Source organism: Ruditapes philippinarum, unplaced genomic scaffold (genome assembly GCF_026571515.1).
Source record: "Ruditapes philippinarum isolate M1 unplaced genomic scaffold, ASM2657151v2 ctg504_1_1_1_1, whole genome shotgun sequence".
In the NCBI taxonomy this organism is placed as follows: domain Eukaryota; kingdom Metazoa; phylum Mollusca; class Bivalvia; order Venerida; family Veneridae; genus Ruditapes; species Ruditapes philippinarum.
In genome coordinates this window covers 36994-56365 of record NW_026866357.1, presented here as the reverse complement: position 1 = coordinate 56365, position 19372 = coordinate 36994, and the positions used below count along the sequence as shown (strand labels likewise).

At 32.9% G+C, this 19372-nt stretch overlaps 1 protein-coding gene across 1 annotated transcript in view; it reads left to right on the top strand.

Annotated features, from left to right (window-relative positions):
- LOC132732269 (potassium voltage-gated channel protein Shaw-like) overlaps positions 1–8636 on the top strand; it is a 33292-nt gene extending 24656 nt beyond the window's left edge. Inside the window, exon 2 of the mRNA XM_060718660.1 lies at positions 5997–8636. Within this exon, the coding sequence (XP_060574643.1) occupies positions 5997–7355 (1359 nt within the window). The 3' untranslated portion in view covers positions 7356–8636. The remainder of the gene's footprint in view (positions 1–5996) is intronic.
- The last annotated feature ends 10736 nt before the right edge of the window (positions 8637–19372 follow it).

Here is a 19372-nt window from a genome sequence, read left to right as displayed (position 1 = left end):
AATTCCTAAATTTTTAAAAGGCATGCAACAAAAGAAGGAATTTGCCTTGAGTGCAATGAAAGTAAAAGAGCATTTAAACATTGCAGACTATTGAACATTGCAGACTATATTTGATTTATAATTGATAGACAATGGGTTGTGTAATATCTCTTTATAGTAGATTGCTAATGCTTTAGATATTTTATACATTATTAGGACTTTATGACGTGTACAAAATGAGTGTTTGTCTCCGCCTGGACTTGCCTCGCATCGCCTTGCATTGCCTTATCTTGTCTTATTTGCCAAACGGCATACTTATTTTTTCCGAAATATTGTTGTTAAAAGGTGAACACAATGTTGAGGCTGCATGCCTCCAGATGAGTCACACTTATTTCAATAAAATCAAACTTGAGAAATATGTATAACGATTTTAGGAAAAGCAAAATGATTCAATATTTAAGTCATATTTTACAAGTTATGTGCGGTTAATGACTGATTTTTCAGTATTTACAACTATATTTCTACTGCGTTAATAACGCAGTAAGGGCTATTTATGCATATTTTGACCACTTTTTGGTAATTTATGTGAGTTGTAAGTGCCATTGATAATGTGTATTTTTATATGCCCGAAAGAATTTCGGGCATATTATGTTATACCCCCTGGCGTCCGTCTGTCCGTCCGTCCGTACGTCCGTCCGTCCGTCCGTTATCAATTTGGTTTCCGGAGCATAACTTAAGTTCCATTTGGCCCAAAGTATTCAAACTTCATAGGATGAATGCCCATATTGGGTAGAAGACCCCTATTGATTTTGGGGTCACAAGGTCAAAAGTCAAGGTCACTATTAGCTAAAAACTGAAAATGGTTTCCGGAGCATAACTTAAGTTCCATTCGACCCACAGTATTCAAACTTCATAGGATAATTGTCCATATTGGGTAGAAGACCCCTATTGATTTTGGGGTCACAAGTTCAAAGGTCAAGGTCACTTTTACCTGAATACTGAAAATGGTTTCCGAAGCATAACTTAAGTCCCATTTTGCCCACAGTATTCAAACTTCATAGGATGATTGCCCATATTAGGTAGAAGACCCCTATTGATTTTGGGGTCACAAGGTCAAAGGCCAAGGTCACTATAAGCTAAATACTAAAAATGGTTTCCGGAGCATAACTTAAGTTCCATTTGGCCCACAGTATTCAAACTTTATAGGATGATTGCCCATATTAGGTAGAAGACCCCTATTGATTTTGGGGTCACAAAGTCAAAGGTCATGGTCACTATTAGCTAAATACTGAAAATGGTTTCCGGAGCATAACTTAAGATCCTTCTGGCCCACAGTATTCAAACTTCATAGGATGATTGTCCATATTTGGTAGAAGACCCCAATTGATTTTGGCGTCACAAGGTCAAAGGTCAAGGTCACTATTAGCTAAACAATGAAAATGGTTTCCGGCGCATAACTTAAGTTCCATTTGGCCCACAGTATTCAAACTTTATAGGATGATTGCCCATATTGGGTGAAAGACCCCTATTGATTTTGGGGTCACAAAGTCAAAGGTCAAGGTCACTATTAGCTAAATACTGAAAATGGTTTCCGGAGCATAACTTAAGATCCTTTTGGCCCACAGTATTCAAACTTCATAGGATGATTGTCCATATTTGGTAGAAGACCCCAATTGATTTTGGGGTCACAAGGTCAAAGGTAAAGGTCACTATTAGCTAAACACTGAAAATGGTTTCCGGCGCATAACTTTAGTTCCATTTGGCCCACAGTATTCAAACTTCATAGGATGATTGTCCATATTGGGTAGAAGACCCCTATTGATTTTGGGGTCACAAGGTCAAAGATCAAGGTCACTATCACCTTTGAACTGGAAACAGTTTTCGCTCAATAACTCGAGTATTAATCAACCTACAGCTGTAAAATGTTAAAGGATTAACAGCTTTATACCCCTGAAGTCTTTTTTGTCCATCCGTTGTTGCATTTTTACTTACAAGATAAAAACTTGATGGTGGTGCTTTGAAAACAGCAACTGTATATATACATGAATGTTCTTCAGCTATAAATGAGGATTGTTTTTTGAAGGAGGTAATACTGTATTTAATTCCCATGTCTTACAAATGCTTCATCCTTACTAAAAGAAAATGTACTTTCGGGCATATAATGCTCCGCCTAGCGGTGCACTTGTTTCTTTTGGTTATTTCACAATATTATACATTCAAAAACATTTTCAAATTTTCATGAAAATTAGCGTGAATCTCTACTTTTAGCAATCATTCTGGAGACCACACATTCGGCCAAATTACCTTATTTCTCCTTAATAATATTAGACCCAATATAATTATTGTTACTGCCCAAAAGACATTGTTTTGTAAATCAAATTGACAAAACGAAGACAAGTCGGTAAGTAGGTCAAAAACAAAAAAGGGTAATACGGATACAAAACTTTGTACTGTTATGTTATTCGGTAAGCAACTTTTTTTGTATATTTCAGTCCTAATTTATCAAGTAAAAAATGTATGCTTCAAAGCACCAAGCATTGTTTCACATCTGCACTGATCAATGACCATTTACAAAGGACAAAAATAGTTTAATCACATCTATTTAAACATGATTGTGAAAAAAAAATCTTGTAACTTTAATGATTACATTGGAGTTCTAATCCGCACTGGTGTGATATACTAGGTTGCAAGGTCGTGCCCTTGGTCGTGCCCTTGCAGTAGCTCGAACCAAGAAGTTCATGGTTAATTACTAAATAATTTCTGAATACAACTAATGTCTAAAACATGTTTTAATTACCTGCACTTTAACATCAGTGATGCAACTTTAATATGATCTAATGATCTAATAATCTTATCCGGAAATGTGGTCTTTGTTTAAAGTAATCTAAAAATGTCACGACGGTTTTTTTATACGGCTTACAACACACGTAATCGAAGTCGCTATGTTACAGCTATATCATTGTATTGTCAACGCATGCTCTACGACTACTTTTCATTGTTAAAGGATGATTGCGATCAAGCGTTCTTTAGCCTTTTATAAAATGACACAATTTTAATGCATTATTTATGTCCGAAAAAAAACCCTATTCTTTTTATGAAACGTTGACTGACTGTCTGAATATGTTATATTTTCATTCAACAAACGACAGACAAAGAATGACCTAGTGGAAAAATATTGACTTGTAACTTGATTAGGCACGGCAACATTCTATTATTTTATAATGTGTTGTAAACAAACAAAAGGTTGTCACGAGGAAGTGCTTTAAATTACCCTAAATACGTGCAATTGATTTGCCTTGCTTTGAATTTGGAACAGTTCATTAGAAAATTATAGGGAGATCAATATCAAAATAAAGGAACCCAGCAGAAGAGTGTTCAGAGCTTGGCCAGATTACACGGACGGTCAAGCTGACCTGGGGTTTTACTGCTGTACTAGGATTTCGCTAAATAAAGGCTGATTACGTTCGGTCCCATTAGGTTAAGGGCAAACAATTTACACCATTATTAATAGAAAAACTGATAGGGATTCATTATTCATAGACGTTTAAAATGAATTAACGAACTTGTCATCAAATATTTAAACAACAAACCAGAATGGGATAATGGAAGTTATACTGGCAGTTTCAATAAGCAGTTGTAGTCATATGTAATGGCATTCATATGATTAATTGGTACAATTTGATCTAATGAGAGTTTATAAATAAGGTGGCTGATTTCTGCCATTTTGTCTGTTCGTGTCTCCGACCCTCAAAGGTCGAGCTCGTGAACATTTTTATTGTGTTTCCCCTTCCATTTTTGAAGGGCGTAGACACGATCTGGCTGAAATTTAATCAGCCTGCATATATATCAGAAAAAAATTATTAAATTGGAATTGATTTTTATTTTGTTTTTCGTTTTCTCCATTATAGTCTTTTTGGAAGTAAATAATTACTATACTATTTACCGGTCTTTGCCATAAACTGTATCTGCTCATCAGAATTCAAAAATGATAAAAAAAACCTTGATTTAATTATTTTGCTTGGTTCCTGATTTTTATATGTTACTGATTGTTCTAATATTTACTCAGTAAAATGCATGTGCATTAGGAAATTTCATTTTAATTTGCAATGATTAAATATCGCTTATACATATTTCAATTTGATAAACACAATCAATAAATATTACATTTCAATTAAAATGCCATTTGGTTTTGTTGTAATTCCATAAATAGGATGCCATTTTCATACTCGTACAAGGCGGTGAAAGAGTAATAATAGCGCTGTTTGAACTAGTTCATCAAATTTGACATGCAACAACTATTAACGCATTTTCAAATTAAATTCCTGAAATTTTAAGAGGCAACAAAAGAAGGAATTTGCCTTGAGTGCAATGAAAGTAAAAGAGCAATTGAAAATTGCAGACTATCGAACATTGCAGACTATATTTGATTTATAATTGAAAGACAAAAGATTGTGCAATATCTCTTAATAGTAGATTGCAATCTTTTTAATGCTTTAAATATTTTATAGATTATTAGGATTTTAAGACGTGTACAAAATAATTGTCTTGTCTTGCTTCGCCTCGCCTTGCCTTGCCTTCTCTTGTCTTGTCTTGTCTTGTCTTGCCTTGCCTCGCCTTGCCTTGTCTTGCTTTGACTCGCCTCGCCTTGCCTTATCTTTCTTATTTGCAAAACGGCATACTTATTTTTTCCCCGAAATATTGACTGTTAAAAAGGTGTACACAATATTGAAACTTAAAGTATACATAATGTATTTTCTAAAATCACAAATTGGTACAAAGCAACTACAAAGACAAGTTTAACGCATTAAAGCTGCATGCCTCCAGATTAGCTAAATGTTCTAAGATTTGAAGAAAAGTAAAAAATGATTCAAGATTCAAATAAATATTTACATGTTTTGATCGTTTAATGACTGATTTTGCTCTATTCATCACCATATTTCTACTTCATGACTAACACAGTAAGCCGTATTTTTTGCATGTTTTGACCTCATGTTGGTTATTTACGTGGGTTAAAGATGGCGTTTGCTATGAGTAAATTGCTCTCTTTGTGATAACATGCATAATTTATATGAGAATATTATATGAGGTTATTAATTCATATGCTAATATTGTTGACATGTATTGTATGTATATATTGTTTGTATATGTCTATATGCTGTACCATGCATACGACGAAATAAACTTTCTGTTCTGTTCTGTTTTTTTTTCAGTTCACTATATTTTACTTTTAAATACATATTCAAAATGTTCATGAAAATTAGCATGAATAGGCATGATGCTTTAAGTTTATGATTAGATTTTGATTAATTTTTTATTTATTTAGTGTTGTTACTTTCTATTTCTTATATAGCAAGAGTAGAGTATTCAATATACATACATTCATGTTACATATTTGTTATGATATTGTTCTAAATTTTAAAATGATATCACTTCTAACACGTATATATAGCTTTTATAGATTTGATCTTTTTGTTCATCTAACAGATATAGATCATATATAGATATAGTGTGCAAATCATTGAAGTAAAGTGTTATTTTTTATGAAATGTTCAAGAATAGATGACTCATCTAATGGTCTCATTTATTCGTAATTGTATTATACCCAGGTATATATTTAGAAACACTATACAATGTACAATGTCATAACTACCAGAAAGCTGTTTGCAGTTAAAAAAAGAGCTACAATGATATCTATGTACATTGACCGAAAAACAACTCGCCCAAACATTGTACAAGGTTAACATTTAGAAAAAAAGTAATGACCGTCATCAGCAATTGAAAAGAAATAAATCAATATGTTTTCACTGCATAGATGAATGTGAATGACAATTAAAAAAAACACGGCTCCTAGATGTGAAAGTTCGATTAATAGACCTCACAGCGTAGTATGAAAAGGATACTGTAACAGAAAACGGTTCAATATTTCCTTTTTTTCAGCAATTATGCCATTGACAAACAAGTATCTCATAGAAAGTATCATATTCGTTTAACTCAATTCATTCTCTGTCTATTTTCAGTCTTACGCCGTGGTGTCCCTCATTGTTGTGCTCGTATCAATAACAGTGTTTGTCATAGAAACTCTTCCATACTTTGGTTCCGTTTTCGTACACGCTTCCGACAAAACACGGAACATTACGAGCAAAGATCTGCTGGCTGAACTGGAGATATTCACAAACATTACCCCAAACGACTGCCTTCTCATCATTGACAATGCCTGTAACATCTTTTTCTTCATTGAATTCCTCATCAAACTCGTTGCTTCACCAGACAAGAGAAAGTTCTTCAAGAGTCCATTAGTGATAACAGAGCTTCTATGTTTAGTACCGTACTATATCGGCATATTTATAGTCCTAGCTCACCCGGATCCTATTATTATTTTTGATTTCATTAGAGTACTTTTCGCTACAAGAGTGTTAAGGATATTCCGTATATTTGTGCTCATGAAACATTTTTTAGCTTTAAAGATATTAATTTATACCATAAGAGCCAGCAAGAAGGAGCTGTTTCTACTTTTAATTGTTCTGATCATTGGAGTTGTGATTTTTGCGTGTCTTGAATATTATATGGAAATATTTTCAAATGCGGCAGACCTCGAGTTAGAGCATATACCGCTAGCATTTTGGTGGGCACTCATTACCATGACAACCGTAGGATACGGTGACGTTGTTCCAAAGTCAGGACTTGGATATGTGATTGGAGGATTCTGTGCAATAAGTGGTGTACTTGTTATTGCTTTATCAGTCCCAGTTATCGTCAATAACTTTACGGTGTACTACACGCATGCGCAGTCAAGAGAAAAATTGAAACTGCGACGGAAAAAGTTTGAACAGACGGAGAAGTGGCAAAGATTGAAGCAGGGTCTAAAGAGTAAGTTGAAAAGCGGAGCATTACAGGGAATGTTGAATGGAATCAGAAAACGTAACGGAGGAGTTGTGGCTCCAACAGAAACAACCAAAGCACCGCCTAAAATTCCTCTTTTGAAATTAGGTGGTGGAACAAAATCGGATTTACTTAAAACTGAAAATCAGACTGATAAAAGTGATGATAAGCAAAATCCTAGTACAGCGCGTGATATTATACTAGAGGACGTCAGTGAAACAGTGATTGCGGAATCTAGTGCTTCTGGAGAAGGTATATCTGTGATAGCTAACGATAGTAAACTGTTAAATGGGCATGCTACTAAAATAAACAATGAGAGTAAAGACACGTTAAAAATTCCGCATAAGACTCAAGTGCGGTCAAAGTTTTTCGGTGGGTCACTAAAAAGTCCGAATTTCTTGAGGGGCAGCACCAGATTAAAAAAAGACGAAAGTAAAGATTTAGAAATGTTGACCCCGAATTCAAAAGCACAAAAGAAACCCTCATTTAAAGTTTAACATATACATGTATATATTTACTGTACACTAAGAATATGCCAAAATAAAAATAAACAAGAAGCCATATTTCAACAAAAACTTATTGAAACCAGTCATTGATTTAACGCTAGATTCATCTCTTCTACATAACACATGACATTACACTGTGAACCGAATGGTAACCTGTTCAATTCAAACTGCCTCAAGTGTGACGACATCAAATTTCATGAATATTTCAACAGCTCATCAATTTGCACATTCTTATTTATGTGACATTAGCCACGACTCTTATTTGTTATAATGGAACAAAAATGATCCGTAAAATCGATATTGACAAGTATAAAAATAGCTCTTCTGTTCACAAAACGAATCAATAAAATGCGTTTTTAATGCCCCTAAAGTGATTTACTTAAGTTACATGTAATCAATATTTTAATCAATTACAAAGAGAGCATTTATTCTCTTTTGATTTAAAGCTGCATGCATCTAGATAAGCCAAATGAGTTCAAGAAAATCAACCTTAGGAAAAATGCATTAAGGGTCTAAGAAAAATAAAAATATTTCCAAGTCAAGAAACGATGTAATGAATGACTAACAGCATTTATCACCATATTTGTATTGCGTGACTAACGCAGTAAGGGCTATTCTTGCATATTCTGACCTATTTTTGGTAATTTTTCGTAGATTTCAAGTTCCGCTTGAAAAGTGTAAATTCCATTCTTTGTTCCCATGACAATATTTCAATATTTGAGACATTTTAAAATTATTCATGAAAATAAATATGAATTTGGAGGCGTGCTGCTTTAAAATATATAGAAATTGAAACAGGAAAAGCTATATGAAATTGCATCATACTATCGTTAACCAAAAACCGATCAACAACAACATTTCTGACTTAAAGGAGTTCAATTGTGTTTTCAGAACTCATTTAGCAGACGATAATATATCTCAAAATACGGAAACTTATACTATCCAGTTCATGAAATTCCTTTCCTTTCTCATTTTTAACATACACACCAACGCAGTAAGGGCAATTGTTGCATATTTTGACTTCTTTTCGGTTATTTACTTGGATTGTAAGTACCGCTATGTGCCAATTGATTTCTTTGCTTACTTCACAAAAATATTTCATTTTTAAATAAATACATTTTCAAAATGTTCATGGAAATTAGCATGAATCTGGAGGCATGCTGCTTTAAACAGTCTAGGTCTACTAGAATATATATTCATACAACATGTTTTATCTTGTTCATATAACACAAATTTTCCTCTTCAACATCGGGTCACACGTCATTTCATTACATTAAGAATCTTTTGTCTATATTTCACAGCATTTTATTTAAATTCAGATCAGAAATATTCAATGAATAGACAGAACATCATAAAAAATATAAAAGTATGAGATCATTAAATTTTACACATGCACATATGGGAAATTTTATAAAAATGCATAACATGTAATATAATTCGTCAATATCAAACAAAGTAATATTTACCTAAGAGATGTAATCTTTTTCACTTTAATAAACCGGACATTGCAGCGCCTGTTTCAAAGCTGTTGTCCTAAATATTTATATATAAACACATACATTGTACCAGATACTTTCAACACATACTAAATATATATAAATGTATATATTTTCGCATAAGATTTAGGACAAATACATCAAGTTCAAACAGAGCAATATCTATATATGAGATAAATGAGCCGCGTCATGACAAAACCAACATAATGGGTTTGCGACTAGCATGGATTCAGACCAGCCTGCGCATCCGCGCAGTTTGATCAGGATCCATGCTGTTCGCTTACAAACTCTATAACAAGTAGAAACCGATAGCAAACAGCATGGATCCTGATCATACTGCGCGGATGCGCAGGCTGGTCTGGATCCATGCTGATCGCAAACCCATTATGTTGGTTTTGTCATGACGCGGCTCAAATGTAAAGTTTTATCATAAATATTTTCACGACTAGATATAAGAACTGGACGTCACGAAACGCCGACAAATAAATACATACAAATTATGTATTCTATGAATATTATTATACATACAATTTTGCGTACAATACTAAATACTATTGGACTAATACAGAGCTATCAAACCTTCATTGTACAATGAGCTAGTCGAGTCTAATAAAGGTTTTGCAGCTGTGTTCGAATCCAATAGAATCAACTTTGTACTCAGAGCAATGTACATGTACAATGGCATCTTTATTTCACACCACAAAAATTATTGATTTGTGTCTTAAATGAAATTACAAAATCGCAAATTCATAAAGATGAAATGAATTGAAAATGTTGAAATCGCGAAAATTCATGAAGGTTAAGTTGACATAATGAATTTGTGAAGTTGATGAATGAATCCATGAAGTTCAAATGTCTCGATCTGTCTTTCGTTAAACCTTTTGAGGCTGACCAATTTCATTGTAAGCTTTACTTTTGTACTTTTTTCAGTAAACTAAGAATTTCCATAAACATACCTATTTTTAGCTCGACTATTCGATAAGAATAAGTAGAGCTATTGTAGTCACCCGAGCGTCGGCGTCGGCGTCTGCGTCTGCGTCGGCGTCGGCGTAACCACTTATGTTAAAGTTTTTGTAATAGTTCAAATATTTTCAAAGTCCATTGACATATGGCTATGAAACTTTGCACACTTGTTCACCATCATGACCCCAACCTGTAGACAGGAGGAGGTAACTGTATCAAGCATTTTGACAGAATAATGCCCCTTTTTCGACTTAGAATTTACGTTAAAGTTTTTGTAATAGTTAAAATATTTTCAAAGTCCATTGAACATATGGCTTTTGAAACTTTGCACACTTGTTCACCATCCAATGACCCCAACCTGTAGACAGGAAAGAGGTAACTCTATCAAGCATTTTGACAGAATTATGCCTCTTTTTTTCGACTTAGAATTTTACGTTACAGTTTTTTGTAATAGTTCAAATATTTTCAAAGTCCATTGACATATGGCTTTGAAACTTTGCACACTTGTTTACCATCATGACCCCAACCTGTAAAGAGGAGGAGGTAACTGTATCAAGCATTTTTTTTTTACTTTCAAGCACTAAGAATAGTCGAGTATTGCTGTCCTACCGACAGCTCTTGTCTTTTTTCTGATTTAATAATTATACAAAATTGGCCGACAAAATTTTTCTTATTTTTAGAAACCATTGTTGAAATATTTGTTGATAAAATTACTTTACCTTTTTAAACGGCATGGCCACACAATGTACCATATATTGCCATACTTGTTAAAGCGGCCTTCAGTTTTTATTTTTTTGTTGTTGGAAAAAACAACATACAATTCTGTTTTGTTTCAAACTTAGTATTTCAGTAATTCTATATTGGAAAAGTGCATTATACCATTGTTAGGCCTTCTTTAAAACAGCGTCCCAAAGAATTATTTATAGGGCGCCTTCTAAAAATAGAAGATCGTTACTAATTTACATATAGAGAGCGGATCGATGGATAAGAGGTATTTAGAGGGGTTTCCTTATTGTTTATGTATTTTATACGCTGTAAATTTTATTTTCCACCTTAATTCCTTTTAAGAAACGATTTTTATAAAAATAACATAAAGTTATTTAACCTTTAGAAAATATGAAGGCCGCTTTAAACGATATGGCAATCAAAAAATATTCTGTACAATGTCATACATATTTAAGATAAATATATATTTGTATATCATCTGTTACTGTCATTTATTCACTTCACGTTGCTTATGTTAAGCAGATGGATATCCAAAGAAATTAAAAGTGATACACACGAATAAAAATATTAATTTTTGTTGCGTTTTCTCTCAGAAAAGAAAGATAATTATTTAATTCGTTTAATTACACATTCATTTATATCTAGATATACATGTATTGTGTAATCCGAGACATCGTTGTGTAAATGATATGTGAGCGAGTAACACAGGAAGTGACGTTTTGCTCATTTTTTTGCTGCCAAGCTGTAAGAAAGAAAAAGAAATAAAGAAAGACAGAAAAAGAAAGAAAGAAAGACAGAAAGAAAGATTTTTCGAAACAGTTTGTATTTTTGTAATAATTTATCATAAATTGGCTTTTAATTATCCTTCATATAAGCAAGCATAAGCATTGTTGAACTGATTAATGTATGAAAAGATACTTTTATTTTCTCCATATTTGGAGAGCAAAACATATCTACAATTATATACATTGTCATATTTAGCTATGCATAAACAACATACGTTTTACTTGAATCTATAATACATTAAACGAATATGGTTGTATGAACTATGCTTGTATTAAGCCTTAATTAAGTATTTAAGCATTGAAGCATGTAAATAATTTAAGTTCCCAAATTGAGGATAAGTACAAAATTAAGTTCCCTATTATATAATGACCGTTGGTACAGACTGCTCTCTAAATTGAATGATCTTGTCGAAAACGAAATAAAACGGTTCATTACAGAATTCAATAAAATTATGCGTAATGGATAAAATTGACTAACATTCATTCTTGTTTCCGTTTATTAATATTTTGAGAATTCAAGTGTATTTGATTAAAGCTCCTTTAACATTTACATTTGTTTTAAGCAATATTTATTTTGCAATAAACTGCCAACATAATGTTTCATTCAAAATACACAAGATTATTCATATGGAAATTCTAAATTAAAACAATATATACATAAATTTATAAGTGTTCTTTACAGGGTTTCAATCGGAAAAGAGGAGAAAGCGAGAAGCTTATGCTAAGCTTCGCTTCTGACTATAGCCCTAAGCTGCTAAACTGCTATGATGGTGTAACGTTATTAATAATCAATATGCAATATTATTTTCAAGAAAGAAAGATAGTGAAAACAAAATTGAGTGGGTAGATTGTAATTATTAGATTAAAAGTTTCAGCGGATAAACTATTCAGAAGTTAATATTTTAAAAAAGCTTATAAATTTTTATATTACTTAAGAAAGAAAGGGAGCTTGATGTATTCAAGGATCATGGGTCAAGTCAACGTCAGAGTGGGATATTCATCATTTGAAACAATCTGTATATGAGATGTAATTATGTACCTGAGTGAAAATAAATAAATTAATGTCGTTGTCCGAGGATTCATTGCCGAAGGCTATCTGAAGTAACTAGGTGGATATGTGAGACATTACTTGGAAGATCAGCTCTTTGATTTGTGTAAATCCGACGTCGACAGTGTGAGAGAACTTAATCTGTCTCTTCAAGACCGCCACAACCACAAGCTGCTGAGTCTATAAAGTTAAAGTTTTTTTCTTTTTTTTTTAACATGAAGGGACTGAAAATATGTTTTCAAGATTTATGTATAACTTTGTGAAGGTCAAGACCAATAACTCGTGTGCAAAATTTCAGATCATTTGCTCACTACGCGTTTCGCGTCCTATGGATAACCAACGTTGCAGCGCCAATTGACCCCAAAATGAAAAGCGTTGCAACGCTTCTCACTCAATTCAGCCGGAAAAAATCGATTATCAATTTAGTACAGCGTATGTTTTAAATATTATCTTTTGCATAGTTGTCAATGATAATTTATGAAATATTTTCAAACTTTATGATTTAAGGCTATTAGACCTCAGTGGAGTTCCTTTAATAGTATCCTTTACATTTCAGATTTCAAGTAGTGAAAGGTTGCTTATCATGTAAATTCTGCGATACAATTAATAAAAAAACAGCAACAGGAACATGGTCTTCCGTATAGTTTCAATTAAGCACATTAACTTTTCCATAAACGCTAAGCCGCAAACAAGCTTGATATATTATTACATTGAAAAAGATCATTAACATATTTGCAGAAAGGTATTATAAATGAACTCTCATTTGCAATTCCAGCCAGATTAAATAACACGCCTTTGTATTCCCATCGTAGCGAATTGCAGGAAGTTAGTGTTTTATTTTATATCTTTCTATAATTGGATTTGAACTTTGTATAGATTTTATACATGCTTAGTTATTGAAAATCCGTCAGTCATGTTACGTGATATTGCAAATGAATATTAGTAATGCTCTGATTGGATCTTTTTTTAATTCAGTTTAAAAGCATTAAAGTAAAGTGCATACATTATATTTATCTTTGACATTTAAAAATAAACACCAAGTAATATGTACGCGCCAATCTGCATAGACAGAATGAAATCTATAAACTAAATCACAACTTACATCATGATAGAATATGATAAAAAGAAACACAACATTTCCTCGAAAGTTCTTAGAAATAAGCAATTTTTAGAGGTCCCTTATCACCAATAAATGTTTTATTTTTATTTCTCTTATTATATTAATTTTGGTATTCTGTTATAGCACTACAAAAGATACTTATTTGCCAATAGCATGCATCTTATTTTGAACCTTATTTTGCTTGTGTTGCTTATTGGGAATTTGTACGGTTATAAAGAGATTTTGAAATTGAAGATGTACTAAGATCATCCTTGAGTAAAATATTTAAATTACCAATGAAATTTTTAATGTATATGTCAAATGTGAATAAAAGAATCAATAAACTATGTATGAGAAGCTGCGTTCCCTATTACGGGACAAGTAAAGATGTTACTTTCTTAGAAAAACTGCCAATTTTTAACGACACCATATAATAATATTGTGACAACCTATAGTGTTTAGAACTTTAAACATGACACATCTACTTTGTGTCAAGTCAAAAGGTGTTTATTTCATATATACAAAGAGACTTTGTAGCAATACCATAAAAACTCTAATATGAAATTTAAGCATAGTATATCTTTAACTTAACAGTCAAAGAAATTAAAATGAATGTAGATATTTCGTTTCCAGACTCCTAAAGATCAATCGAAAATTAGACGCGTGTACCATATCAGAAAAATCTTAAAAATGTTATTTTACTAAATTTACATTCGAAATTTCAGATTCTTAATTAAAATGACAAATGTAAAGGGAGGCTACTGTTGCGCTCAAAATACATTCGGTTAGAGTGACTTCTGATGACATTGCAAATTGCGTAAGGGTTTAAAAGGGAGATAACTGTTGCGCTTAAAATAGAGTGGGTTAGATTAATCTCCCCTGAAATATTGCAAATTGCGTAAGGGTTCAAAAGGGAGGTTACTGTTGACCTAAAAAAGAGTCGGTTATAGTGACCTCCTCTGATAACATTGCAATTGGCGTAAGGTTTCTAAAGGGATGTTACTGTTGCGCCCTAAAAAGAGTCGGTTACAGTGATCTCCCCTGATAAGGTTGCAAATGACGTAAGGGTTCAAAGGGAGCTAACTGTTGCGCTAAAAAAGAGTTGTTTATATTGACCTCCGCTGATAAGAATGCAAATGGCGTAAAGGTTCAAAGGGAGGCAAATGTTGTACTCTAAAAAAGGTTGATTAAAGTGACCTCCCCTTTGACATCATTGCAAATGACGTAATGGTTCAATGGGAGGTAACTGTTGCGCTCAAAAAAGAGTTGATTAGAGTGACCTCCTATTGATAACATTGCAAATGGCGTAAGTGTTCATAGGGAGGTAACTGTTGTACTATAGAAAGAGTTGGTTAGAGTGACCTCCCATTGATAATATTGCAAATGGCGTAAGGGTTCAAAGGTGAAGTAACTGTTGCGTTAAAAAATGTCAGTTAGAATGTCCTCCCCTGAAAACATTGCAAATGGCGTAAAGGTTTAAACGGAGGTAACTGTTGCGCTCAAAAAAGAGTTTATTAGAGTGAGCTCTCCTGATAATATTGCAAATGGCATAAGGGTTCAAAGGGCGGTAACTGTTGCACTAAAGAAAGAGTTGATTCTTGTGACCTCCACTGATAACATTGCAAGTGGCGTTAGGGTTCAAAAGGGAGGTTACTATTGCGCTTAAAAGAGTCAGTTAGAATGTCCTCCCCCTGAAAACATTGCTACTAGTGTAAGGGACCCAAAGGGAGGTTACCTTTGCACTACAAATAGAGTCGGTAAGAGTGACCTCCCTTGATAACATTGCAATTGGCGTAAGGGGTTAAAAAAAAACTTTGCATGATTTGCATGCAAGCAATTTTTAAAAACTTTTTAATTCTGTATTTAGTCTTTTAAGTTTCTATTTCTTCTAATTAAGATTTTAAATTCTGGACCAAAATGCCTTTGTTAACGTTGTCATTCTATTAGAGATTTTCGACCATGCGACCACATACATGCATCGAGGACATGTTTGAAAGAAAGTGACCGAGCGACCACATACACGCATCACAAGATTCCCCTTATCTTACGAGAAAGGGACAAAGAGTTGTCCGCCTTTTTAATAAAGGGCAGACTTAAAAAATATGCCATTGCCTTATGTTATTGATAAGGAGGCTAATTTACATAGATATGTCTTGAATTGGTTTATATAAAACAATATAAATGCAAACCAAGCGGGTTATCAGTTTACGTCTTTTTAAGTTCGATATGAAACTTTAAAGGGACAATATATAACTTCTTGGAAAATTTTGAGCTAAAAGTTTTTTCTACTTTTCTTTATGTGTATATGACAGAATTATTTCAATTTTGCAAAACATGAACGTTCCACAAACGTTTCCTATGCATTAAATAATGAAGATATATTTTACACGTTGTTTTCAAATATTATCATGGGGGCCGTTTTTGTCGAAGTACTGTCCCGGGACAATAATCACAATAACCTGCGCCAATGTTTACATAAAAATATATAACAATGCGAAAAAATAGATAAGGCAGACTGAAACCTAATAAATGAAACACAAAATAAAACGCCATATTTTTATGTGCCTGGCAAAGCGTCCATGTCAGTATTATTTCGTGCATTTAGATGCTCGTATCATAGTTAGGTACCGTTATATTTTACCAGTTTTGTTTCAATTAGTTACAACTGCATGAGATAGAATATTTTTGTAAACAGGTTGTTACATGAATGCAGCTTTGTTAAGTTTTGGGAAAACATCAAATATAAGAAAAAAACATTTTCAGAAATGTAAGAAATATAATGAAATGAAGTGTGTTATATATTGATCCATATATTCAAATTAATAATAGTTCCTACTCGTATTGCGTTTAAAATTGTTTGATTTTTAAAGTGTTAAATGAAATTAAAAAAACAAAAACAATAGAAATGTAGTTGCAATAAGTTTCTTTATAAAGAGTGGAACAAAAATGAAATAGAAAAGAAACATGAAATAGATGTAGAAATTTCTAAGAACCAAATACATGTATATTCAAATGAATATACAAAAGACAGACAAAGTTAAAAAGGGGATAAAAAACAACAACAACAACATCATCATAGTAACATGGCAGAAAGAAGGGTTCAAACATAATAACGAAAATAATCATTGAAGTTACTGTGACGTTTATTTACCAACTGAGCTTCTATACGATGGTAAACATTTTTTTTAGAGTTAAAGTATATATAGTTGTTGTCATTTCAATCTCAAATGATATGCAGAACCTTTATTGAACTTTAAGACCAAATATTCATTAAAGGACAATATGGACAATACATATTTAATGCCTATTTTCGACTTAGTCTACTTGAAAAAGAAAAGGTAATGTGATGGGCTGCAAAAAAATGTTTTAAACTTGAGCAGCACGCAAATATGATACCGGTAAGACTACATACATATATTTGCAATTCTTATCATACCTGCTAAATTTGATCGTTACAAAAGTATGAAGTAGGACGAAAAGAGGCGATCGTGCAGACCTTCATCCGTGTGACGTCATTTAACGATCTTCTCGAGAAAATTCCCTATCAAAAGAAATACCTTAATTTCAGCTACATCTACCCTTCTTTCCGTAATCTAACGCAAAAATATGCAATGCATACGTAGAGACTTTATTGTTTTCTTCTTTTTTTTAAAAATTCGTTTCTTCTTCTTAAGAAAACAGCTGTAGAGATCCCGGTAATTAGATTTAATACAGTGATGCAAGACTTTTTAGATCTAGTTCAACGACAGAGATCTGGTCCTTTATGCCAAAATTGACATTACGCCGCCTGTCGGTCAAGTTCGTAGGGCTCTTACAGCGATAGATACATAAGGTTTTTTTTTATTTTAAACATATATGAGACATACCACATACAATGTACCATTTATAAAAACATCTTTGCTAAAACTGTAACATAATTTGGAGTTTCAAAATACTGAACTCTACATATGGAATGATAAATTATAATATTCTTTTACACTTTTCTGGACCGAAAAGCGAACATTGAACAATTATTGTGCACTGTTGACGTTGTTTTGTTGACAAACGTACATTGTTTTAAACATCACTTATAATCTCAGCCAAAATTCTTTTACATAGGTTTTGAATGTGCGTTTTGCCAAAGCCAAGCTGTTCGGCAATTTTATATGCCGGCATGCCATTTTAGAGTAATTTTAGGGCATTACATTTCACTTCCAACGAAAGAAATTTTCTTTTCGTCACCATTTTTACCCTGAATGCGCGCAGTAGGCATAACTTCAACAATACATGCAAAAAGTTACATACAGAGCATTTATGTAGTAAATAATGTTCGGTGCACCTATGGTCACTACAGACAGAACGTCTCTTTAAACATGGGGTCACTAAGACAGTCTTTACTGGATAGTTATCCTCTTCAATCTACTACACAGTGACCCCTTTGATCAGTACATGCCAAGGGAGGTAATCACTGTGAGGAGTTTGAAGTATCTGGTGACCCCACGTTCAAATTATATAGTGACACAATATTGTAATTGATCTATTTGATCTAAATCTGCAGGAATATATAGGTCTGCAGATTTTTAGGACCTCTTCAAGAAGATAATGAAAAAGAAAAAAAGATAAAAACTGTACTCAATAGATTCATTATAAGAATTAGTCATTTGTAAAACGGAAATATTTGGTTTGCTACTACTATTTGTATTTATTTTGTGTTTGAAGGTGAGTAAGATACTTATATAATTTATCTAAACACTATTTAATTCGTTTCGACTTTTTGGTGCTATACATACGAAATTTGGTAGGGGCTTTTCATTGTGTAAGCGCCATTGCCTATTGATGTAATGAGCTAGTTTGGCAAAGTTCACATGATTTATTTATTTTCTGGTCGCAGATCAGGAAATACAATGCTGACATTCAACCTCAGGCACATTTTTCCCCGACAAATCTAACAAGTAGTTCTCAAAAAAGCTTAAAACTAGCGATGTAAAAGAAAGAAATAGTTTTATTTTGTTACAAGTATCCATCAAATAACAACACATTCAAAGTTTAAAAGTAGTTTTGGTTTATAGAATTGTTAAAAATGCACAACAAAAAATTACGCGGATGAATATCATTTTAATCAATGAAAATGGCTCGGCTATTTCCGTAAAGCTTCGGATTATTGTGATCAGAATTGAACGCCCCTAAATGAACATTTATTATTTAGACTTTCTGAAAAATAAAGTAAGGATGTTGACTCTAGGACAGGGACGAATTTTGGGCAGTCGACGATCGATAATCAATTCTACCATAAGTTAAGCACCCGATAATTTATTCCACGTAAACAAAATGCTATTTTAGTGCTGTCGATTACCGAAGACTTCTGCGCGTATTACACAAATGAATCTGACTGTCTAGTAGTGAAATAAATACATGTCGAACTGTTTGGGCCAGAAAATATTTTTCGCCAAAAATCATTTACATCAGGTTGTCATAGAAATTAATAAGAATTACAAACCATAAATTAAAATTCAAAATTTTGAATAATATGGTTTTATTCAGTCTAATTATATCATAACATCACCGTGGCCGAGAGTTACAATATGAAAGGTTTGGAGTTCAAAACTTAGTCGTGGCGACTTTTTTGCGATTTTACAAAAAATAGCCAGCATATGCAAGATAACGTGTGGCTGTCATAAAAAATGAACATAAATGATTTCATGATGCAAGTAGAAACTCTGGTCATGCAAAGTTCCGTATGTATCAAACTCAAACTGTTATAGCAAAAAATCTAAACGCAGTCGCCAGCCCTTTTAATATTTATGTTTTAAAACAAAGAATGGACGGACTTATACGATAGGGCTTTACCTGAATTTATATTGAGTGTTGAATATGACGGGCTATCAGTAAGACACCATTTCACGGTATTTGTA